This window comes from Mobula birostris, chromosome 12 (genome assembly GCF_030028105.1).
Source record: "Mobula birostris isolate sMobBir1 chromosome 12, sMobBir1.hap1, whole genome shotgun sequence".
Classification (NCBI taxonomy): domain Eukaryota; kingdom Metazoa; phylum Chordata; class Chondrichthyes; order Myliobatiformes; family Myliobatidae; genus Mobula; species Mobula birostris.
In genome coordinates this window covers 113,289,130-113,315,682 of record NC_092381.1, presented here as the reverse complement: position 1 = coordinate 113,315,682, position 26,553 = coordinate 113,289,130, and the positions used below count along the sequence as shown (strand labels likewise).

The window sequence follows — 26,553 nt, the reverse complement described above, 5'->3', positions numbered from 1 at the left end:
TACCATTGACTCTGAGGTGTATATTAGGATTTTATACAGACGTATGTTGCCATCAAGGCGACGTCTCTTCCCGGGACATCCATGCTTATTTCAGCAGGACAATGCCAGACCACATTCTGCACAGGCTACAACAGCGTGGCTTTGTAGACACAGAGTGCGTGTGCTTGACTGGCCTGCTGCCAGACCAGATCTATCTCCTATTGAAAATGTATGGCGCATCATGAAGAGGAGAATCAGACAACAGAGACCACGGACTGTTGAGCAGCTGAAGTCTTATATCAAGCAAGAATGGACAAAATTTCCAATTGCAAATCTACTACAATTAGTATCCTCAGTTCCAAAACGATTAAAAAGTGTTATTAAAAGGAAAGGTGATGTAACACAATGGTAAACATGCCTCTGTCCCAACTTTTGTTGAGTGTGTTTCAGCCATCAAATTCTAAATTTGTGTATGTTTACAAAGTACAATTAAGTTGGTCAGTAAAACTATTGAAAATCTTCTCTTTGTACTTTTGTCAGTTAAATAAAGGTTCACGTGAATTAACACATCAGTTTTTTTTATTGCATTTTGGAAAATATCCCAACTTTTCTGGAATTGGGGTTTGTATAAAGTAGAATAAAATTATAGTATGGTATTTAAACGGATTTATATAATAAGTTGGAATGTATATGATTGGAATCATCCTATTAAATGAAAAAAGACTTTTAAAATTATTAGCCGATTTCAACCTGATATAATTTTTGCTCAAGAGACACATATCAGGGCGGGAGATCAAAATAGATTTTTTGGATGGTGGAATGGTTTGCAATTCCACTCTACTTCTCAGAGTAAAACAAAAGGTGTGTCTATTTTTATTAAACCTAATATATTTATTCAAGAGGATATTGAATCAGATTCTAATGGTAGATTTTTAATTATTAAAGGAACTATCTGTAACAGAAAAGTTGTTTTGGTTAATTTGTATGGTCCTTTTTTTAAAATGTATTTACTTTTAAAAAGGGATTACTCGGAAAGGGATCGGAAAGGGATCGGAAAGTTAGGGTTAGGGATTTACTTTTAAAAAGTGATTTACTTGACTGCCTGATTTAAATGAATATATGCTGATAATGGGCGGGGATTTTAACTGCTGCTTAAATCCTATGATTGATAAGAGTTCAACCAATCAGTGACTTCCAAATTGATCCACATCATTTATTAATTCCTTTTTGATTGATTTTGCATTGATTGATTTGTGGAGGTATCTCCATCCCGATAATAGAGAATATTCTTTCTTCTCACATGTTTATAAAAAATATTCCAGGATAGATTATATTATAATCGATCCCCACTTCTTGCCTAATGTTAAAACTTGCGAATATGACGCTATTGCTATATCTGATCATGCGCCTCTGAGTTTGTCTTTTGAATTTAATGATGTCATTCTTGTCCGCCCATCATGGCGCATGTCCCAGACATTATTGCAAAATTCTGACTTTGTCAGTTTCATTGAAACACAGATAAAAGAATGTTTGCTTTTTAATGATATAGGGGGTATGTCTATTTAAAGCATTTTTATGTGGTCAGATTATTTCTTATTCAGCTAAACTTAAAAAAACAAACTAAAGCAGAGTGCAATTTCCCCCAACACTGATTTATTTAAACGAAGGGTGGAACTTCAATCACAATATAACCTGTTATTAACTCATCCCATTGAAGGATATTTACTTAAGTTAAAGAGCCAATTTTATGTTTGGAGGTAAAAATAATAAACTGCTGGCATCTCAATTTAAAATGGCTGCAGCCAAAAGGCAAATCAATGAAAATTCTTAAGAAAGATGGTACCTTAGCTCAGGAATATGAAGAAATTAATAAGATTTTTCAAGATTTTTATGCTGAACTTTATAAATCTCAATGTCCGTTAGATTCTTCTGAAATGAATGCTTTTTTATGAAAGATTGTTTTTCCTAAAATCTCGGCTGTGGATCAAAAAACTCTTGATGCTCAAATCACTGAAGCCGAAATTCATAAAGCTATTTTTTCAATGCAATCTGGTAAGTCCCCAGGACTTGATGGCTATCCTGTAGAATTTTAGAAAAAATTTGGAAAGTTGCTTTCTCCGTATATGTTTGGAAATGTTTAAGGATTCTTTTGTGAAAGGTGACTTACCCTCTACTTTTTATGAGACTTCTTTTTCTTTAATTCTTAAAAAAGATAAAGATCCTACTGACTGTGATTCATATAGACCTATTTCATTACTGAATGTCGATGCTAAGATTCTGTCAAAGATAATGGCCAATTGGTTGGAGAATATTTTGGGTAAAATTATTTTTAAAGATCAAACAGGCCTTATAAAGGGTCGCTATTCTTTTTCAAATAATGTTCGGAGACTATTTAACATTATATATTCATCCTCTTTTAAAACTCCACAATGTGTTGTATCTTTGGATGCTGAAAAAGCATTCGATCGAGTCGAATGGAAATATTGATTCAATGTTTCAGAGAAATTTGGCTTTGGTGCTAATTTAAATAATTGGATTAAAATGATATATAAAGCCTCTATTGCTACTGTTGTTGCTAACAATTGTAGGTCTCCTTTTTTTCAGCTTTCATGGGGGACAAGGCAAGGCTGTCCATTAAGTCCTTTGTTGTTTAATTTAATATTAGAACTCCTTGCTATTGCTCCTTGTGAGGCTAAAAATATCAATGGGATTTTTGTGAATGAGATCATGCATAAGATCTCTCTTTACGCTGAAGATTTATTGGTTTATATATCTAACCCTGATGAATCCATTCCTGCCTTGCTAAAATTATTTAATGAATTTGGAGGTTTTTCAGGATATAAAATAAATTTTAGTAAAAGTGAATTGTTTCCTTTAAATGATTCTGTCTCTATATATGATAATACTCTTTTTAAAGTCGCAGACTCTTTTAGCTATTTAGTTATTATAATTACTAAAAAATAAAAGGATCTTTATAAAGCCAATTTTGTTCCTTTAGTAGACTCTTATGAAGTATTTATTTAGTAGATGGAGTCCACTTACATTTTCACTTGTTGGTCGTATTCTTATAGTTAAAATGATTTTACCAAAATTTTTATATTTATTTCAGAATATTCCTGTTTTTTTGACTAGGAAGTTTTTAGATGGGATTGATTCTATTATTTTATCTTTTATTTGGAATAATAAAAGACCAAGAATTAGTAAACGTCACTTACAAAAATTGAAAAAGCATGGAGGTCTTGCTTTGCCTAATCTAAGAATGTATTATTGGGCTGTTAATGTGCGATACATGTCTTTTTGGTTATACTGTATTGATAAGAGTGATTGGCCAATTTGGGTAGACCTGGAACTGAAAGTTGTAAAACAGTTTTATTTAACCTCGTTATTAGGAGCTCCTTTACCTATGCAATTAGTTAAAGTTGTTCATTTAAACCTATATCCTGTGATTAAGTGTTCTTTACAAATTTGGCTCCAGTTCCGCAATTTTTTTAATCTTAAAAAATTTAAACTTTGTAGTTTAATTTATCGAAATTACTTTTTTAAGCCTTCTTTGAGTGATCCAATTTTTTTACTTTGGAAAAATAAAAGTATTAATTCTTTTTTGGATTTATTTGAAGAAGATTGATGTCTTTTGAACAATTAATTGATAAATATTCTCTTTCATACTCACACTTTCTGCAATACCTTCAAGTTAGACATTTTTTACAAAATATTTAAGTAATTTTCCTTACATATTGGAGGCTGACCTGTTAGATACTATTATGAGTATGAATTCTTTGATTAAGGGTTCTAGTGGAAGAATTTATAATTTATTTTCAAATCTTTTTATTGTTATACAGGAAAAATAACATGAGTACATTGAAGTAACAACACTTACAATGTATCAAAAAAGACGTTATCTTAAAGATTGAAAAAAATTTTGTGATAACAGAAAAAACCTACTAAGCAGAAAAGTGAGAGAAAAATAAACCCTTTAGGTGTACAACCCTGGAATCATGCATCATACAAAAAGCTTCTAAAAATAAACATCAAACTGCCAGCAAGAAAATATACTAAAAAATTTACAATTAGATCGTGGAAAAATTATATCAATTAACTAAAATGATAATACTGAGCAAATGAGCCCCATCTGTTCTCAAAATCAAATGAAGGTTCAAAGGTTCGACTTCTAATTTTCTCCAAACTAAGACATAGCATCACTTGAGAGAACCATTGTGACAAAGTGGGAGCTGATGTATCCTTCCACTTCAACAAAATGGCCCACCTAGCTATCAATGTAACAAATGCAATAAAGAATTTATAATTTATTATTACAATGGGATAAGCGTCCTTTATCTAAGATTAAACAGGATTGGGAAAAGGAACTTACTTTGACTTTTATGATGGAGGATTGAATGTGGATTTTGAAGTTGGCTAACTCTTCTTCAATTTGTGCTAGCCATTCATTGATTCAATTTAAAATTGCACATCATTATCATTTGACGAAGGAGGGACTTTCTAAAATCTTTTCTGATGTTGATAGTCATTGTGATAGATGTAAAACTGAGCTAGCTACACTGACATATATGTTTTGGTTTTGTTCTATATTGCAACAGTTCTGGAAGTCGGTTTTTTTCAACAATCTCTAAAGCACTTAAAATTAATCTACAACCTAATAAATTAACTCTGCTTTTTGGAAAAATTCCTCAAAATATTCATCTTATTTCTGTGTCTGACCAACATGTTATTGCATTTGTTGCATTGCTAGGAGGGCCATTTTGTTGAAGTGGAAGGATACATCAGCTCCCACTTTGTCACAATGGTTCTCTCAAGTGATGCTATGCCTTAGTTTGGAGAAAATTAGAAGTCGAACCTTTGAACCTTTATTTGATTTTGAGAAAAAATGGGGCTCATTTGCTCGTTATTATCATTTGAGCTAATTGATGTAATCTTTCCACGATCTAATTGTAAATTTTTTAGTATATTTTCTTTTCTTGCTGGCAGTTTGATGTTTATTTTTCAGAAGCTTTTTGTATGACACATGACTCCGGGGTTATACACCTAATGGGTTCTTTTTTTTCTCACTTTTCTGCTTAGTAGGTTTTTTCTGTTATCATAAATTTTTTTTTCACTCTTTAAGATAATGTCTTTTTTGAGACATTGTAAGTGTTGTTACCTCAATGTACTCATGTTATTTTTTCTGTATAATATAACAATAAAATGATTTGGAAAGAAAGATAATAAATGTGATTTGAACTTAGTCCTTATGCAGTTGTAGCCCCAGTCTGCCTTACTGATCCATTAATTTAACTGCTGGGCCACCACTGTGTCCTGATCTGGCTTGATGTTCAAAGTACGTACAGTACGTGTCACCATATACTACCCTGGGATACATTTTTTTTTGCAGGCAAAAACAACAATCAATAAAATAAAACTACATAAGACTGGCAACCAATGTGCAAAAGACTAATTGTGCAAATAAAAATAGTTAGTAAATAATACTGAGAACGGATTGTAGAGTCCATGGGTTGAAAGTGGACTCTGTGTGACTCCAGGCTCATCAAAATGTAGTTGACTGTTGAGGGTCTTAATCCAGAGGCATTTGGGGATGAATAATTAAAAACCAGTGATATTCACCTCCTAATAAATCAATAAATGGTGGCACGATACTGTAGCGGCTAGTGTAACACTTATAGCGCCAGCGATGCAGTTCAATTCCTGCTGCTGGCTGTAAGGAGTTAGTACGTTTTCCCTGCAACTGCGCGGGTCTCCGGGTGCTCTGGTTTCCTCCCACAGTCTAAAGACGTACAGGTTAGTGAGGTAGTGAGCATGCTATGTTGGCGCTAGAAGTATGACAGCACTTGCAGACTGCACCCAGCACATCCTTGGACTTTTGGTTGCTGTTGACGTGAACAACGCATTTCACTGTATGTTTCATAGAAACATAGAAGATAGGTGCAGGAGTAGGCCATTTGGCCCTTCGAGCCTGCACTGCCATTCAGTATGATCATGGCTGATCATCCAACTCAGAACCCTGTATCTGCCTTCTCTCCATACCCCCTGATCCCTTTAGCCACAAGGGCCATATCTAACTCCCTCTTAAATATAGCCAATGAACTGGCCTCAACTGTTTCCTGTGGCAGAGAATTCCACAGATTCACCACTCTCTGTGTGAAGAAGTTTTTCCTCATCTCGGTCCTAAAAGGCTTCCCTTTTATCCTCAGACTGTGACCCCTCGTTCTGGACTTCCCCAACATCGGGAACAATCTTCCTACATCTAGCCTGTCCAATCCCTTTAGAATTTTATATGTTTCAATAAGATCCCCCCTCAATCGTCTAAATTCCAGCGAGTATAAGCCTAGTTGATCCAGTCTTTCATCAAATGAAAGTCCTGCCATCCCAGGAATCAATCTGGTGAACATGTTTTAATGTACATGTGATAAATAAAGCTAATCTTTAAATTATGTTTGGTACCTGATCTACAACATTCAGATGCTGCAATAAATGAAACATATTTGGATGGATTTCATGCTGCTTAGTTTTTGTGTTTTCTTCACTTCTACATGCCTGGGCTCCATGTATTTTCTGCACAAGAGCTGAGCAACAGCCTAACATTGTGCTGAGTGCCTCAAGGCATTTTACTGGTGTGGCTATAAGATGCCAGCCTTCCAGGTGGGTCAGGTTAATGGAGTTTCTCCATGAAGGGAAATAGATTTCTTTGCCTCTACCTGCTAACGGTGTAAGTCTAGCAGTGGTTTTATTACTAGAAGCCCCAGGCCTGTAGTTTAATCAGACGTGCCAATGCAAATCTAATCCTGACACCTAGGGAAATTAAATTTGAGGAACGAAAGGAAAGGTCCATTTAATCTACTCTCAGTGGCCACTTGATTAGGTACACCTGTTCGTTAATGCAAGTATCTAATTGGCCAATCATGTGGTATAACTTGATATATTTTCATGCACAACAGTCTCTAGAACAGGGGTTCCCAATCTTTTTTCTGCCATTGACTCCCTACTGTTAACCAAGGGGTCCATGGGAACCCGTGCTCTAGAGTTTACAGCGAATGGTGTGATAAACAAAAAAAATCCAGTAACGACAGTTCTATGGTTGGAAATGCCTTGTTAATGAGAGAGGTCAGCAGAGAGTAGCCAGCCTAGTTCAAGCTGACAGGAAGGCAACAGTAACTCAAAATCACGCCTTACCACAGTGGTGTGCCAAAAATTACCTCTGAATACACATGTCAAAACCTTGAAGTGGATGGTCTATATCAGCAGAAGACTGCGACCATAAACTCAGTGGCCACTTTATTAGGTACAGGAGGCCACTCGGTATATCTGATTATTATAAAATACTTAAAAAATCCCTACTGCTTTATTTTCACCACGGATGTCCAGTCCCTATATACTTCCATCCCCCATCAGGAAGGTTTCAAAGCTCTCCGCTTCTTTTTGGATTCCAGACCTAACCAGTTCCCCTCTACCACCACTCTGCTCCATCTAGCAGATTTAGTCCTTACTCTTAATAATTTCTCCTTTGGCTCATCCCACTTCTTCCAAACTGAAGATGTAGCCATGGGCACCCGTATGGGTCCCAGCTATGCCTGCCTTTTCAACACCTCATATACCATCTACGTAGTCTCCAGCCCCTTGGTATGAACATAGAATTCTCCAACTTCCGGTAATTCCCTCCCCCTCCCTTCCTCTATCCCTATTTCACATCACCTCCCTCATAGTTCCGCCTCCTTCTACTACTGCGCATTGTTCTCCTGCCAATCACCTCCCTGCTTCCCCTCCCCCACCCCTTTGTCTTTCAAATTACTGCAACACACATCAAAGTTGCTGGTGAACGCAGCAGGCCAAGCAGCATCTGTAGAAAGAGGTGCAGTCGACGTTTCAGGCCAAGACCCTTCGTCAGGACCCTTCGTTAGTCCTGACGAAGGGTCTTGGCCTGAAACGTCGACTGCACCTCTTCCTACAGATGCTGCTTGGCCTGCTGCGTTCACCAGCAACTTTGATGTGTGTTGCTTGAATTTCCAGCATCTGCAGAATTCCTGTTGTTTGCTTTCAAATTACTGTTTTTTTTTCAACTACCAGCATTCTTCAAACCCTCCCCAAAGTTCTTCCTTCAGTCCTGATGAAGGGTTTCGGCCCGAAATGTCGACTAATTTTTTCAACTGATGCTGACTGACCCGCTGAGTTCCTCCAGCGCATTGTGAGTATGCCTGCCTTTTTGTTGGCTTTGTGGAACAATCTATGTTCCAAACCTGCTCTGGTATCTGTCCCCCACTTTTCCTTCGCTACATCGACGACTGCATTGGCGCTGCTTCCTGCACGCATGCTGAGCTCGTTGACTTCATTAACTTTGCCTCCAACTTTTACCCTGCCCTCAAGTTGATCTGGTCCATTTCTGACACCTCCCTCCCCTTTCTAGATCTTTCTGTCTCTGTCTCTGGAGACAGCTTATCTACTGATGTCTACTATAAGCCTACTGATTCTCACAGCTATCTGAACTATTCCTCTTCTCACCCTGTCTCTTGCAAAAATGCCATCCCCTTCTCGCAATTCCTCCACCTCCGCTGCATTTGCTCTCAGAATGAGGTTTTTCATTCCAGGACGAAGGAGATGTCCTCCTTTTTTAAAGAAAGGGGTTTCCCTTCCTCCACCATCAACTCTGCTCTCAAACGCATCTCCCCCATTTCACGCACATCTGCTCTCACGCCATCCTCCCGCCACCCCACTAGGAATAGGGTTCCCCTTGTCCTCACCTACCACCCCAACAGCCTCCGGGTCCAACATATAATTCTCCATAAGTTCCGCCACTTCCAACGGGATCCCACCACTAAGCACATCTTTCCCTCCCCCTCTCTCTCTGCTTTCCGCAGGGATCGCTCCCTATGCGACTCCCTTGTCCATTCATCCCCCCCATCCCTCCCCACGGATCTTCCTCTTCGCACTTATGCTTGTAAGCGGAACAAGTGTTACACATGCCCTTACACTTCCTCCCTCACTACCAATCAGGGCTCCAGACAGTCCTTCCAGGTGAGGCAACACTTCACCTGTGAGTCGGCTGGGTGATATACTGTGTTCAGTGCTCCCGATGTGGCCTTCTATATATTGGCGAGACCTGACACTAGACTGGGAGATCGTTTCGCTGAACACCTACGCTCTGTCTGCCAGAGAAAGCAGGATCTCCCAGTGGCCATACATTTTAATTCCACACCCCATTCCCATTCTGATATGTCTATCCATGGCCTCCTCTACTGTAAAGATGAAGCCACACTCAGGTTGGAGAAGCAACAACAACAACTTGTCTGGGTAGCCTCCAACCTGATGCATGAACATTGACTTCTCAAACTTCTGCTGATGCCCCACCTCCCCCTCATACCCCATCCGTTATTTATTTATATACAGACACATTCTTTCTCTCTCTCTCCTTTTTCTCCCTCTGTCCCTCTCACTATACCCCATGTCCATCCTCTGGGCTTTTCCTCCCCTTCCCCTTTCTCCCTAGGCCTCCTGTCCCATGATCCTCTCATATCCCTTTTGCCAATCACCTGTCCAGCTCTTGGCTCCATCCCTCCCCCTCCTGTCTTCTCCTATCATTTTGGATCTCCCCCTCCAACTTTCAAATCTCTTACTAGCTCTTCTTTCGGTTAGTCCTGACGAAGGGTCTCAGCCTGAAACATCGACTGTACCTCTTCCTAGAGATGCTGCCTGGCCTGCTGCGTTCACCAGCAACTTTTATGTGTGTTGCTTGAAATCCCAGCATCTGCAGATTTCCTTGTGTTTGCGATTATAAAATACTGTCTGGGTTACAATCTTTTCCCAATCTGACCAATCAACTGCCACCTTGATTGTCAGAATAAAGATTTGGAGGTGAGTAATAAAAGTTAAGTGAATAAATGCATTTAAGAAAGGATAGATTTTTACTCGAGGCATGCAAGATAAGCAGAGAGGTGTTAGGTGAACTCTACTCTCTACTTTAGACTTTGACTTTGTGGATGATCTGGCATCACTATGACATACACACAGCACCTGTGTACCTTTGCAGGACAGCTTGGACTCAGCTGGAGAATGTCTGAGACCTTGACCCTCGGTGTAGAGTCTCCTCCTCCTGTCAAGGCACATGGCGTTGTCTTACCCAGCACCAGCAGATTCACCTACCTGGGCAGCATCATTCAGCAGGAAGGTGGGACTAACGACGACATCCAGTGCAGACTCAAAAGCTAGAAACATCTTCAGATCAATGACTAAAATGTGAGAATCGATCAGACAAAGCATCCATGCCAAGGTGAAGCAGTAACAGAGCAATGTTCTGTCCACACTATTGTACCCGTCAGAATACTGGCGCGTGACAGAGAGCGATCTTTCCAAGCTGTCATCGTTCCACAACATGAGCCTCCGGAAGATCCTCTGTATGTTCCGTCTGATCTCCAACCACGCCCTTCTCCTTCTGTGTCACCAAGGCCACAATCATCATGAGGAAACTTTGGAGGTTGATTGGGCATGTGATGAGGCCGACTCCATCATCAAGACAACCCTTCATTGGTCCCCTGACCAGCGGAGGAAAGATGGGAGATCAAAGACAACTTGGTGCCGTACCGTAGAGGCAGAAATGAGGCCCCTGAAACACAGCTGGGGCACAATGGAGAAGATGGCAGAGGACACACAGAGATGGAGGACCTTCATTGCTGCCCTGAGCACCAGCGGTGTGTAATGCGCAGTAAGGAAGGAAGTTGTACTTGAAGGTATTGGGCTGCATTCGTGAATCACTGCACTCCGAGTGTGAGAATCCCCACAACACTTAGTTTCCGATTTTTTTTTTTTATCACATATCGTCAAAACATACAGTGAAATGTGTTTTGTGTGTTAACAACCAACACAACCAAGAACGTGATGCGGGCAGCCTGCAAGTGTCGCCACACGTTCCAGTGCCAACATAGTATGCCCATAAGGTTCAGCAAAGCACAATCAAGCTAAAACAAAAATAGTCAACAGCAAAACAAGCCACTTTTTTTCATACACACACACGGATATGCATCTGACTCCAGGATAGGCTGCCCCTAGGCCTCCAAACCTCCCCCCCCCAGATTCTCAGACATAAAACCTCCAGATTTTGACTTCACCCACGATGCTGGTTACGGGCTTGACCTTTGGGCCTTGACCTCTGGACTTATACTGACCTCTGAGTCTGGTGACCTGGGCCCACGTGACACTTCAGGGAGGGAGTTCGAGGACTTTGACGCAGTGATGGTGAAGTCAGGATGGTTGTGTCTCGGAGGGCAGCTTCCAAGTGTCCTTGTCTTCAAGCTAGGAGGGGTCATGGCTTTGAAAAGCTGTTTAAGGAGTCTTTGTGATGGAGCTGAATCAAGTTGGTTTCAAGACTTAAGATTGTTCGATGTCATTGCCAGTACACAAATGTAAAGGAGAAAGAAATAATTGTTACTCCAGTTCCAATGCAGTCCAAGAATATAATAATAACAAAAGAAAAGCACAATGAATATAAATATATGGAGTATATTTTACACAGTACTGTGCAAATGTCTTGGGTATATATAGCTAGGGTGCCTAAGACTTTTGCACAGTACTGTATGTATCAACGTGGAGCAGAGAGCGAGTCTGTAAATCTGGCAGGAGCAAGGGATATTGGGAATGGCAAGGTTAGAGTGCAGCGAGAGGGGTGTGGGACAGGTGGCAGAGAGGGAGTGCCAGAGGCAGGGGTGGGGGGGTTGTGTTTGGTGCACGTGCAGACACACCTTGGAAAGCTCATTTGATTAACAATTGGTTTATTGATCATTACAAAAGGTGTCTCTAGTATTTCCTGCTGCCTCCCCTCTCCCTTCCCCTTTCCCAGCCATGATCCCCCCTCTCTCTCTCCTCTCCCCACTCTCAGTCCTCAATAGAGACCCATACCAGAATCAGGTTTATCATCACTCACATATCTCATGAAATTTGTTTTTATTTTGTGGCAGCAGTACAGTGCAATACATAAAATTACTCAGGTACTGTACAAAAGTCTTGGCCACCCTATTTTTTATTTATTTATTTTTCTCACCTCTTATGGGTGGTGTGTGTGTGTATTTTTCCTTCGCTTGGGTCCTCTACCAGAGCCCTGGGAGCTTGAGAGTTTGGTACTGTATCCTGTAGTGTACTTTTCTGGACTGAGATCTCAGTTGTTGTTCCTGAGACTTGTTGGAGCTAATCTCCCAGTCCAGGTTTCACAGATCCAAGTGCCCCTATCACCACTGGGATTACTCTGGCTTCAACCTTCCACACCCTTCCTATCTGCTCTTTCAAACCCTGGTACTTTTGGTATTCTTTCCTCCTGATGCTACTGTCATTCAGGATTGCCACATCTCTTATTATTGCTTTCTTCTGTTCCTTGTCCAGTATCACTCCGTCTGGTTGGTTGGCCAGTACCTGCTTATCAGTGTGTATTTGGAAGTCTCACAGGGTCTTAGCTCTGTCATTCTCAGGTGTTTCCCATTTGGACTTGGGAGTGTCCAGTCCCTACGCAGCACAGATGTTCCTGTACATAATTCCTGCAGCTTGGTTGTGCTGTTTGGTGTGTGCCGTCCCTCCCTGTATCTTGCACCCTGCTGCTATGTGCTGGGTGGTTTCAGCAGATTCCTTGCACAGTCTGCATCTTGGGTCTTGTCTGGTGTGATAGACCTCTGCTTCTATTGCTCTTGTGCTCAGCACCTCTTCTGGTGCAGCCATGACCAGCACCTCTGCCGTCCCTCAGCCCTGCCACTTCCAGCCATTGGTAGGGCTTTCTTATGTCAGAAGACCAGAAGCCACGGCAGGACAAGCCACTGCACAGTACCGTATTTACCTAGATTGATTGTATGTCCATAAAGTGACGCTAGGCACAGGAGTGTCTGTACATTGGGTGACAGACAGGAAATGATCAAGTGGTGGTGGTAGGTTAGTGGGAGGAGGTGTTGATCAGCCTTTCTGCTCGGGGAGAGTAACTGCTTTTGAGTCTGGTGGTCCTGGCATGGATACTACATAGCCTCCTCCCTGATGGGAGTGGGACAAACAGTCCGTGAGCAGAGTGGGTGGGATCCTTCACGATGTTACCATCACTAATTTGTTTCTGTTCTAATACTCCCTTGTTCCTGCAGAGATTTCCCATTAGTGATGTGTCATTTCCCACCTGAGACTCATCACAGCATGAATTTATTTTTCAGGCAATCGCACACTATGAACAAGCAGCAGACTACTACAAGGGTGAAGAATCGAACAGGTAAATATTGTGAGTGGCTTGGAACCTATTTTCTAACATCTGTAGTATTCCTCAGTCTCAGATTGCAGTTTGCAAAAATAAACATTAGAGTCTTATTACTTACAATTTCTAGAACCTGGAGCATTACAGCTCCCTCCTTTAACCAACTCTAAGATCAGTTAACCCAGGGGTTCCCAACCTGGAGTCATCAGACTCCTTGCTTAATAAAGCTGCGGAGAGTTCTGAACTCCATCATGGGCATTGGTCTCTAGCATCCAGGACACCTTCAAAGAGCGATACTTCAGAAAGGCAGCGTCCAACACTGAGGACCCCTATCACCCAGGTCATGCCCTCTTCTCATTGCTACCATCAGGAAGGAGGTACAGGAGCCTGAAGGCACATACTCAACGATTCAGGCAGAGCTTCTTCCCCTCTGCCATCCGATTTCTGAATGGACATTGATGTACACTACCTCACTACTTTTTTATTTCAGTTACTCTTGTGCTACTTATTTTAACTTAACTAGTTAATTAATTTATATATATATATGTGTGTGTGTGTGTGTGTGTGTATATATATATATATATATATATACACACACACAGTAAATTTATTTTTATATTTTATGTAAATATTTATGTTAAACCAGTGCATGTATAAATAACTTGCTGTAATTCAGTTTTTATTATTGTATATTACATTGTACTGCTGCTGCAAAAGCAACAAATTTCACTACATATTGCTGTGATATTAAACCTGACTCTGATATTGGTCCAAGGCATTAAAAAGGTTGGGAATCCCTGGCCTAACCCTTCCCTCCTACATAGCCCTCCATTTTTCTATCATCCGTATGCCTATCTAAGCATTTCTTAATGCCCTTAATTTATCTGCCTTTACCACCATCACTGGCGAGACATTTCCACGTACCCACCACTCTCTATGTATATACAAAAAAAATGCCTCTGGCATCCCCCTATGCTTTCTAAAGTTATGCCCCTTATATTAGCCATTTTTGCTCAAGATCAAAAATGGTGGTGAATGTTGACTAGCTCGGGTTGAGGCATTAGATGTTGCGGTGTTCACTGAGCTTGGCAATGAGCTTGCAGACGTTTCATCAGCAGCCGAGGTTTCATCCTCAGTGTGTAGTTGTTGGCCTTTCTCTCTGGGAGTGTTTGTGTTTATACAGACTCCCATGCATTACGTGTTGGGGAGGGGGTGGTTGCTATATAAACGTGAGCACTCCCAGAGAGAAGCACCAGCAACTGCGCACTGAGGATGTCTCCTCAACTGGTGATGAAATGTCTGCAAGCTATTTGCCAAGCTCAGCAAACACCATAACATCAAACTAAGTGTTTCTATTTATTGATCCTTTCCAGCTGTCTGCAGATCAGCTCATACTATTCTTGTTTAGGTGCAGAAATCGTGTGGAATGCTCAAGAATATATTAAGCCTACAGATTGTGTTTTGCTCCGCAGTTCTGCGAATAAGTGTTTGCTGAAAGTCGCCACATATGCCGCACAGCTGGAGCAGTATCCCAAAGCCATCGAGATATATGAGCAGGTGAGTGTTTGGTTTCAACTTTCCTGTCATTCCTGTGTGCAGGTAAACAAAGCATCGTTCCTCTGGGGCCAAGCTGTGAAACATAGTACATACAGTATGAGCTGTGTATGACTGTATAGTTACAGTTCATCTGATTACTCTTTGTCTCTCCCTCTGTTTCACGTTGGAAGCTGACGCCAAACAATTTTCAGATGGCAGCTACAGTGATCTGGTGAATATAATACCATAAGATCTAGGAATATTTTAGGCCATTTGGTCCATTAAGTCTGCTCAACCATTTCATAATGGGTAATCCATTTTCCCTCTCAGCCTCAATAGCCTGCCTTCTCCCCATATCCCTTCATTTCCTGACTAATCCAGAATCTATCACCCTTTGCCTTAAGTATACTCAATGACTTGTCCTCCACAGCCACCTGTGGCAACAAATTCCACGGATTCATCACTCTCTGGCTGAGAAATTCCTTCTCGTATCTGTTCAGAAGGGGTGGTCCTCTATTCTGAGGCTGTGCCCTCTGGTGTTACACAGGAAACATCCTCCCACATTCCAAAGGCATGCTGGTCAGGGGGTTAATTGGTCCCATGCGTGTAATTGGGCAGTGCAGGCTCGTTGAACTGGAAGGGCCTGTTATTATGCTGTATCTGAAAATAAAAAATGGTGGGTGAATAATTACTTGTATTCCTACTCCTGACCCGTGCTGCAGTTCCCCTGTGGATAACAACAATAAACAAACTGAAGCAACACACACTGAATGCTGGAGGAACTCAGCGGATCAGGCAGCATCTACGGCAAAGAGAAGAGAGTTGATGTTTTGGGACGAGACCCTTCATCAGGACTGAGAAGGAAAGGGGAAGCTACCAGAATAAAAAGATGTGGGGGGGGGAGGGGAAAGCAGCTAGCTGGAAGTTGGTAGCTGAAGTCGGATGGATGAGAAAGGTAGAGGGCTGGAGAGGAGAGTGGACAATAGGAGAAGGGGGAGGAAGAGGGGTTTTGGAGAGGTCCATGACAGGCAGAAGTGAGAAAGGCCTGGAGCTATGGCAGAGACTGAGATTGTCACCAGCTACTGAAACGAAGCAATGCCTTCAACCAAAGCAGAAACCAGGTGGGTGGAAAAGGTCAAGGGCTGGAGAAGAAAGAACCTGATAGGAGAGGAGAGTGAACAGTAGGTGAAAGGGAAGGAAGAGGGCACCTGAGGGAAGTAATAAGCAAGTGAAAAGAAATGGAAGGTCAGAGTGGGGAATGGGGGGGTGGGGTATGAATGCTTGCTGCGTAGCTTCTTGCCAGCTTCCCAAGCATGGTTACCATCTTCTGAAGTAGAAACTAATGAAGGGTTTAAACAAGGTCAGTAGTTGGGTGGGTGGCTGGGTGGAGGAAAGGGAATCAAATGCCCTGAAGTTCCAGGTTTGTCATTGACCTACCTTCCCTTTTGCTTTCCAAATTTCAGAGTTAATTTCTTGTATTCATTCACTTAGCCATTACCAATTGCTTCTACGCTCAGTGGCCACTTCACTGGTTACCTCCTGTACCCAACAGAGTGGCCTCTGAGCGAATGTTTATGTTGTAGCCCATCCACTGCAAGGTTTGACATGTGCGTTCAGAGATGTTCTTCAGCATACCACAGTTATAGCATCAGTTACTGTTGTCTTCCTGTCTGTTTGAACCAATCCAGCCATTCTCCACTGACCTTTCTCATTAGCAAGGCATTTTCACCCACAGAACTGCAGCTCACTGGATTTTTGTTTTTGTTTTCACACCATTCTCTGTAAATTCTAGAGAGTGTGCGTGAAATTCCCAGGATGCTGTCGCAGTTTTTGAAATACTCAAACCGCCCTATTTCACAGTCAAAGTCACTTGGATCACATTTCTTCCCCATTCTGATGTTTGGTCTGACAATTAACTGAACCTTTTGACATGTCTGCATGCTTTTATGCATTGAGTTGCTGCTACATGATTGGCTGATTGGATATTTGCATGGATGAGCAAGAGTACCTAATAAAGTGGCCACTGAGTGTAAGATTTGATCCTATCATGGTGCTTCAGAGAGGTCATAGTGGACAAGGCCCCATCTCCTTTTCTAAATTACATCAGTGAGCTGGATTCTTAAGACTAGTAGTTTCAATCACCATGACTAATATTAGCTATTCATTGCAGATTTAATTAACTGTCATTAGTCCAGCCTGTTTTATCAGTCCAGTAACTTTGGTCCTATCTTGCTGTGCCTTGTTTGTGTTGGTTTCCTCAAAGTAATTGTTAATCTTTCATTGGTGTCCTTGTATTCAGCCCCTCCCCCACACCGTTTCCAGTTTTCTGTTGTTTTTAGTTGCATAGCTGACTAGCTAATCCTTAGTACCTTTCATACATTCAGTGACCACTTTATTAGGAATACCTGCTCATTAATCAGCAACTATCTAATCAGCCAATCATGTGGTAGCAACTCAATGCATAAAAACATGCAAACAAGGTCAAGAGGTTCAGTTGTTCAGACTAGATATCAGACTGGGGGGAGAATGTAATTGAAGTGACTTGATTGTGGAATGATTGTTGGACTGCTGTTGATCTCCTGGAATTTCCATGCACAACAGTCTCTAGAGTTGCGAGGGAAAAAAATCCAGTAGGCAGCAGTTCTGGGTGAAAATGCCTTGTTAATGAGAGCGGTCAGAGAAGAATGGCCAGACTGGTTCACACAGACAGGAAGACCATAAGAGATAAGACCAGAATTAAAGCATTCAGCCCATCGAGTCTGCTCCACCATGCCATCATGGCTGATCCTAGATCCCACTCAACCCCATACACCTGCCTTCTCGCCATATCCTTTGATGCCCTGACTGATCAAGAAACTATCAACTCCTGCCTTAAATATACCCATGGAATTGGCCTCCACCGCAGTCTGTGGCAGAGCATTCCACAGATTCGCCACTCTTGGGCTAAAAAAAAAAATTCCTCCTTACTTCTGTTTCTGCCAAACACTTCTCTTATGTTAACCCTTCATTCCCAGAATCATCCTCATGAACCTCCTCTAAATTCTCTTCAATGACAACACATCCTTTCTGAGATATGGGGCCCAAAACCGTTGACAATACTCCGTGTGGCCTGACTAGTGTCTTATAAAGCCACTGCATTATCTCCTTGCTTCTATTTCTATTCCCCTTGAAATAAATGGCAACATTGCACATGTCACCTTTACCACAGGATCGACCTGTAAATTAACCTTCTGGGAGTCTTGCATGAAGACCAAGTCTCTCTGCACCTCTGATGTTTGAACCTTCTCCCCATTTAGATAATAGTCCGCACTATAGTTCCTTTTAGCAAAATGCATTATCATACATTTCACTTCCCAACTCCTTGTTCCACTGTCACTTTTTTACCCATACTTCCAATTTGTCTAAGTCCTGCTGCAGTTACATTGCTTCCTCAGCACCACCTACCCCTCCACTTGTCTTTGTATCATCTGCAAAATTTGCCACAAAGCCATCAATTTCTTTATCCAAATCATTGACAAACAATGTGAAAAGTAGCGGTCCCAAAACTGACCCCTGAGGAATACCACTAGTCACCAGCAGCAAACCAGAAAAGGCCCTCTTTATTCCCACTGGCTGCCTCCTGCCTGTCATCTATTCCTTTATCCACGCCAGCATCTTTCCTGGAATCCCATAGGATTTTCTCTTGTTAAGCAGCCTGATGTGTGGCACCTTATTGAATGGCTTCTGGAAGTCCATGTAAATGATATCCATTGCCTCTCCTTTATCCACCCTGCTTGTTACTTCCTTGAAGAACTCTTAATGGATTTGACAGGTAAGATTTCCCTTTACAGAAACCATGCTGACTTTGACTTAATTTTAGTCTCCAAGTACCCCGAAACCACCACTTCAATAAAAGACTCCAACACTTTCCCAACCACAGAGGTTAGGCTAACTGGCCCATAATTTCCTTTCTTTTGCCTTCCTCACTTCTTAAAGTGTGGAGTGACATTTGCAATCTTCCAGTCCTTCAGGACCATGCCAGAATCAAGTGATTCTTAAAAGATCATAACCAATGCATCCATTATCTCTTTAGCAACCTTTCTCAAGACTCTGGAATGTAGTCCATCTTGTCCAGGTGACTTATCCAGCTTAAGACCATACAGCTTGCCTACACTTTTTCTTTTGTAATAGTGATGGCACTCAGTCCTGCCCCTGACACTCTTGGACCTCTGGCACACTGCTAGTGTCTTCCACAGTGAAGACTGATGCAAAGTACTATTAAGTTCATCTGCCATTTCTTTGTCCCCCATTACTACCTCGCCAGCATAATTTTCCAATGGTCCAGTATCAACTCTAGCCTCCCTTTTACTCTTTATATAACTGAAAAAAAAACTTGTAGTATGCTGCTTTATATTATGGTCTAATTTGCCCTCACATTTCATCTTTCCCTTCTTTTAGCTTTTTTTTAGATCCCTTTCGTTGAATTTTAAAAGCTCCCCAACCATTCAACTTCCCACTCACTTTTGCTACCTTGTATGCCTTTCCTTGGCTTTTATGCAGTCCTTAACTTCCCTTGTCAGCCACGGTTGCCTACCCCTACCATTTGAGAACTACTACATCTACGGGACATATCTAACCTGCGCCTGGTGAACTATTCACAGAAACTTCAGCCATCTCTGCCCTGCCGTCATCCCCACCAGTATTCTCCTCCAATCCACCTGGGCAAGCTCCTCTCTCATGCCTCTGTAATTCCCTTTATTCCATTGTGATACTGATACATCTGACTTGTGCTTCTTCCTCTCAAACTGCAATACGAATTCAATCATTATGATCACTGCCTCCTAAGAGTTACTTTACATCAAGCTAACTAATAAGATCTGGGTTACTTCACAACACCCAGTCAAAGATAGCTTTTCCCTGAGTAGGCTCAAATCACAGGTTGCTCTAAAAAGCCATCTTGTAACCATTGAACAAATTCCCTCTCTTGCGATCTGACACCAACCTGATTTCCCCAATCTCCTTGCATATTGAATTCCCCCATTACAATTGTGCCTTTTCCAGCTCCGTTTGCAATCTCAGTCCCACAAGTTGGTTACTATTTGGAAGCTTATATATGATTCCCATTTATGTTTTTTTCATCTTTGCAGTTTCTTAACTCCATCCACAAAAATTCGACATTTTTTGACCCTATGTCACCTCTTTCTAAAGATGTAATTCCATCTCTTACCAACAGAGCCACACCACTGCCTCTGCCCTCCTGTCTGTCCTTTGATACAAAGTATGTCCTTTAATGTTAAGCTCCCAACTGTGGCATTGTGTCGGCCACAACTCAGCGATGCTTACAATGTCGTACTGACCAATCTACACCACAAGTTTGTCCACCTTATTCCCAATACTACGTGTAAATACTACGTTTAAATACAGCACCTTCACTCCTGGATTCTTCGCCCTCTGTGGTACAATTTGACTCTTCGCTGTGTCTGCACTTGTACCGAATCATTAGCTCGTCCTTCCTTACATTCATGGTAGATCCATCATCTACTTGTAAACCTGCTGGGTCATCTTCAGCTCTATCATATCGTTTCCCATCCCCCTGCCATATTAATTTAAACCACTCCCAACGGCTCTAGTAAATCTGCCCACAAGAATATTGGTCTCCTTTGGATTCGAGTGCAACCCGTCAAAGGCGACAGTAACTCAAATAACCATGTGTTGCAACAGGGCTGTCCAGAGGAGCATCTCCAAACACACAGCATGTAGCACGTAGCACATAGCATGTCGAACCTTGAAATGGATAGGCTACTGCAGCAGAAGAGACAAACGTACCGGGGTGATTGATAGGTTCGCGGCCTAAGGCAGAAAGAGTCAATTTTAGAAAACCTAGCATATTTATTTTTCAACATAGTCCCCTCCCACATGTACACACTTAGTCCAGCGGTCATGGAGCATACAGATCCCTTCCTTGTAGAAGTGGTCCACAGCAGGGGTGATGGATAAGTTCGTGGCCTAAGGTAGAAGGAGATGAGTTATACAGCTCATATTACATGCACGTGGCAACTCTTTGAGTGAAAATGCAGAAAGTTTAAAGTTAATAACTCACCTCCTTCTACCTTAGGCCACAAACTTATCAATCACCCCTGCTGTGGGCTGGAGGTCCAAGACGCCGACTTTTACAAAGACGGGATCCGTATGCTCCACGACCACTGGAGTAAATGTGTAAATGTAGGAAAAATAAATGTGCTAGGTTTTCTAAAATTGACGTCTTCTACCTTAGGCCCCGAACTTATCAATCACCCCTCGTACACTCTGTTGTCACTTTATTAGGTACAGGAGGTACAATACTTCGTAACGTGGCCATGAGCGTAAATTGTACATGCTTGGCTGAGGTGAACCTGGAGTAAATACTTATTCTTAAAAACAAAGATTGTGTGTTCAGGTGGTGTCTGGTAAGAGTAGAATGTTCAAAATTCAAAGTAAATTTTATTATCAAAGTACATATGTCATTATATGATGAAGTGATGAGTATTTAATTTTTCCTACCCTTTCCTCTCCTTTGGTAGTAAAATTGGCTTAAAGTCGATGTCTCTGGGTTGTCTGTACTCTGTAACGTATCTTAAATATCTTTTGACTTTCTCCCAACTTTTTGCGATGTCTTTATCGATGGAGTTACAGAGCACTAGCAGTAGTATTACTTGGGCAATCACTCAAGTGGAGTGTGATGTTCTACTAAGAGGTAGTCTATTGGTGGGTCCACATCAGGCTGTAGAGGCAATCCGCCATCCACGTACTCTTCTCCACACTGCACTGGATGGTTGCTGTGGTTAGTGGGTGAGCTGTATGGTTGCTTAGTCTTTCCTTTTGCAGCTACCTTTTGTTCTCTTCGGCACTGCGGAGGTTGCCTCTAACAGATTTCCTCCATGGGTATCTATTGAGTGCAATGTCTTCCCAGTTCTTAAGATGTGATGTGGAATTTCTTCAGGCTCATTTTGATGTTATCTTTGAAGCGATTGCTTTGCTTGAGCACTACGGCACAGAAACAGGTGGCAAACTGTTATTCTGCCTCGTCCCAAAAACCCTCACCTGGACCATAGCTCTCCTATCCACGTACTTATCTAAACTTCTCTGAAAGGTATGAAATTGCCATATGTAGATCATAGGACATAAGAGCATAATTAGCTCATTCAGCCCATGGGGTCCACTCTGCCATTCTTACCGCTCATTCTGCTGTGGGCATTTAGAGCAGCAATCAAGATCCTCCATCCCTGGCGGTGTTCAGGCTTCCTTTCCAGTGTCTGTGGCTTCCTCTTGGTTTTCTGTTCTGTAGGTCATGAAAGTCCCGGGTTGCACACAGATGTAGAAGGATTCTTCATTGCTCTTTCCATAACAGTTTTGTTTGACCAGTCAGGGTTTTTAGCCTGGAGATCACTCAGTCTGACAGCTACTTTTGAGCAATTTGGCAATGGGTGACTCTACCAAGAACCAAAGCATAAAGCCCTGATTCCAGCCAACATAGCTCTCTAGGTTATTGAGACACGCAAACCTCCAAACCCTAGGATCAGGTTGTGGTCCTCTTTGGAGGTCTGCCATTATATTATGGTTGTTTAATAAACTCCATTCTCCTGCCTTTTTCCCATAACCTTTGACGCCTGACTAATCAAGAGCCTGTCAACTGGACTTCCTTTAATGCTTGTTGTTTTTGTTTACAATTCACATCAATTTAGGGCTTAATTCCTTTTGTGACTTTTTGCCTCTGTTCACCACAGGTAGGCACGAATGCCATGGACAGCCCACTACTCAAGTACAGTGCAAAAGAATACTTCTTCAAAGCAGCGCTCTGCCATTTCTGTGTCGACATGCTAAATGCCAAGGTACGTGAATCCTGGAAAAGTCCCGTCTGCTTGCTTGTGAGCAGTGCGGTGGCACAGTTAATAAATCTGCTGTCTCTCAGCTTCTGCTGCCTGCAGCCCTCGGGTTCACTCTTGAGACAACATGGTGGTGCAGTGGGTGCAGTCCGGGCTCAGTTCCCACTGCTGTCCAGAGGGAATCAGAATCCGGTTTTCACCAGAAAGCGAGGTCATTGTGCAGGCGTAGGTACCAAATACCAGTGTTAGTGCTTTTGAAAAGTATAAAAGGTGCAAGAAGAGAGAGCTTTGTCCTAGGCTAGGTCATGGCTGGTGATCCTTGCTGAGACAGGGAACGGTACATCAAGCGAGTCAGAGTATGTCAAATCGGAGTTAGACTTCGAGAAGAAAATGTTCCTGAATCGTTCTCCCGGTGACCACATGGGTTTCCTCCAGGTACTTTGGTTTCCTCTCACATTTCAAAGATATGCGGATTAAAGTTAATAACTTGTGGCCCTGCTGTGTCGGTGCCAAACTCTTGCGGTCTGCCCCCAGCACAATCCTGGGACTGTTGGTTATTGATGCAACTTGCGTGTTTCCCTGTTTCAATGTACATGTGACAAATAGAATTTCCGTCCTCTGGTGCTGACTGTGGAGTTTGCAGGTTTTCTGTGATTGTGTTGGGTTTCATCTGTGTGATCCCGTTTCCTCCCACACCTATAGGCATTAATTAGCCACTGTAAATTGCCAGGATATTTATGTAAGTGGCAGAATTAATGGAGGTTGATAAGCAGAGAGATCTTGGGGTTCAAGTTCATGGCTTCATACAAGTGGCTACACAGGTTGATACGGTAGTTAAGAAGGCTTATGGAATGCTTGCTTTTCTTAGTTGAGGCATTGAGTTCAAAAGTCAGGAGGTTATGTTCAATGGTTCAATTTGGTATCAGGAGAATGTATACAACCTGAAACTCTTTGTAGACATCTACCAAACAGATAGAGGGGAAAAAAAACCAAAGGATGAATGACTGAAAATGTTAGAACTCCAAAACCCCCCTTCCCCCACCCACGCACAGGCAGCAGCAAAAGCAGCAACCCTCCCCCCCCACCACCACCCACCATGCAAGCAATAGCAAAGCTCCCAGAGACCATGATCTAGAGTCCATCAAAAACTACTGTCCGTCCCAACACTTCGACATCACTGTCTCCCCCGTCGTATCGCAACTTTGTAAAACTCTGGTTAGGCCACATCTGGAGTATCGCATGTAGTTCTGGTCGCCCCAATGTAGGAAAATGTGCAGAGAGGTTTACCCGGATGCTTCCTGGTTTAGAGGGCATGTGCAATCACGGGAGGCTGGACAAACTTGTGTTGTCTTCCTTGGAGCGGTGAAGACAGAGGGGACATCTGATTGAAGTTTACAGGGTTATGAGGGGCATAGATAGAGTGGATAGGGAATATCTGCTTCCCAGGGTTGAAATATCTAACACCTGAGGGCATGCATTGAAGGTGAGAGGGGGTAAGTTCCAGGGATGTGAGGGGTAAGTTTTTTACTCAGTGAGTGGTGGATGTCTGGAACGTGCTGCCTGGTCTGGTGGTAGAGGCAAATACATTAAGGGCTTTTAAGAAATGTTGAGATAGTCACATTGATGTGAGGACGATGGAGGGATATAGACATAGTGTAGGGAGGAGGGATTAGTGTGTGGGTGCTTTTGATTTACTTTCCAGCTGATTTGGCGCAGCATTGTGGGCTGGAGGACCTGTCCCTGTGCTGTTCTGTTGTATGTTCTATGTTTGAGAGTACACTGGAGATTGGTGTAGATTGGTAGTCGGTGTGGACTCGGTGCTTTATGATTCTAGGATTAACTTCTACCTGAGAGAGTTGGGACTGATTTGATGACAGTATTCTGTGTTGATTTTAATGGTGACAAATGCACAACATGCTGCACCTCTGGAATTTAGGTGAGATTTGACTAGAGATGCTAATTATAAGATGTAGGTCTTTCTGGCAAGGCCAGGATTTGTTGGTGAATAATTCAAGCCACTGTAGTTAAATGAGGAAAGTTTGCAATTAATGCAAATTTATGGGCATCCTAAGGAAAGTGTATGCTCTGTTGCCCTTCATTAGTCGGATGATTGAGTATAAGAGCCGCAGAATAATGTTGCAGCTCCATAAAATCTGGGTAAGACCGCATTTGGAGTATTGTGGTCAGTTCAGGTCCCCTCATTATACTGTTGTGATGTGAACAAAGTCATCAGAAAAAGACTGAAGCTAGTGGATACAGAAGTGATTTATTCAACCAAAACGGGCAGCAGGCATCATATTGAGACCCTTTTGGAGGAAGAGGCCTGTTGACCCAACATTACATGACATTTTATATGCTACAGATCAAAGAACAATTCTATATTTGAATGAACAATGAACAATTCATTGACCAATTCTATATTTTAACCTTTAGGGTAGAAACTTCTGGATTGCTGCCTGTGCCACGCACCAGTGAGGGTAGAAACAGGATGATTTGCCAGAATAATGTTTGGCTGAGAAGCTGGGGCAGGCGGCAGGGGGCAGAGCTCCAGAACTTGGATCATTGGGATCTATTCTGGTGGACGTATGACTTGTTCAAAAGTGATGGGTTGCACCTGAACCCAAGGAGGGCCAATATTCTCACGGGCAGGTTTGTTAGAGCTGTTGGAGAGAGTTTAAACAACTTGGCAGGGGGATGGGGACCGGAGTGAAGGGACTCAGGATAGGGCAGCTGGTAAAAAAACAAAGATAGTGTGCAGTCAGACTATCAGGAAGGGCAGGCAGATGATAGGACATGATTGCAGCCAGCATGGTAAGAATCGGTGCATTTCAGATGCAGAATCAAATAAAGTACACAAAGTGTAATAGCTCAATGCATGGAGTATAAGAAATAAGGTGGGTAATCTTCTTGTACTATTACATATTGACAGGTCTCATGTTGTGGCCATCACTGAATCATGGCTGAAGGATGGTTGTAGTTTGTATCGGAGGGATAGGAAGGTAGTCAGGGGGTGGTGTGGCTCTGCTGGTAAAGAATGGCATCACATCAGTAGAAAGATAAGACATAGGATCAGAAGATGTTGAAGCCTTGTGGGTTGAGTTAAGAAACTGCAGGGTAAAAGGATCCTGATGGCAGTTACATACAGGCCTCCCAACAAAAGCTGCGATGTGGACCACTGATTACAATGGAAATAGAAAAGGTGTGTCAAAAAGGCAAATTTATGATAGTCATGGGAGATTTCAACATACAGGTCGATTGTGAAAATCAGGTTGGTAACTATATAAGAGAGTGAGTTTGTTGAATGCGTACGAGATGGCGTTTTAGAGCAGTTTGTTGTTGAGCCCACTAGAGGATCAGCTATACTGGATGGGGTGTTATGTAATGAACTGGAGGTGATTGGAGAGTTTAAGGTAAAAGAGCCCTTGGGAGACAGTGATCACAATATGATTGAGTTCAATTTGAAATTTGAGAGGGAGAAAGTAAAGTCTGATGTAGTAGTATTTCAGTGGAGTAAAGGAAATTACAATAGTATGAGAGAGGAGTTGGCCAAAGTAAATTAGAAGGAAGTGCTGGCAGGGATGACAGCAGAGCAACAATGGCATGAGTTTCTGGGAAAAATGAGGGAGGTGCAGAACAGATGTATTCCAAAAAACAAAATACTCAAATGGCAAAATAGTACAACCGTGGCTGACAAGGGAAGTCAAAGCTAATGTAAAAGGTAAAGAGAGGGCATAGAACAAAGCAAAAATCAGCGGGATGGTAGAAGATTGGGAAGTTTTGTAAAAACCTACAGAGAGCAACCAGAAGAATCATTAGGAGGGAAAAGATGCAATATGAAAGCAAGCTAGCAAACAATATCAAAGTGGACAGTAAAAGCATTTTTAAGTATGTAAAATAAATAAGAGATGAAAGTGGATATAGGACTGCTTGAAAATGAGGCTGGAGAAATAATAATGGGGGATGAGGAGATGGCAGAGGAATTAAATG

General features: G+C 42.0%; 1 protein-coding gene across 1 annotated transcript in view; it reads left to right on the top strand.

Moving 5' to 3' along the window:
* napab (N-ethylmaleimide-sensitive factor attachment protein, alpha b) overlaps positions 1–26,553 on the top strand; it is a 76,189-nt gene that overhangs the window by 41,931 nt on the left and 7,705 nt on the right. Inside the window, exons 6-8 of the mRNA XM_072274510.1 lie at positions 13,152–13,207; positions 14,662–14,746; positions 22,468–22,572. Coding sequence (XP_072130611.1) covers positions 13,152–13,207; positions 14,662–14,746; positions 22,468–22,572 — 246 coding nt within the window. The remainder of the gene's footprint in view (positions 1–13,151; positions 13,208–14,661; positions 14,747–22,467; positions 22,573–26,553) is intronic.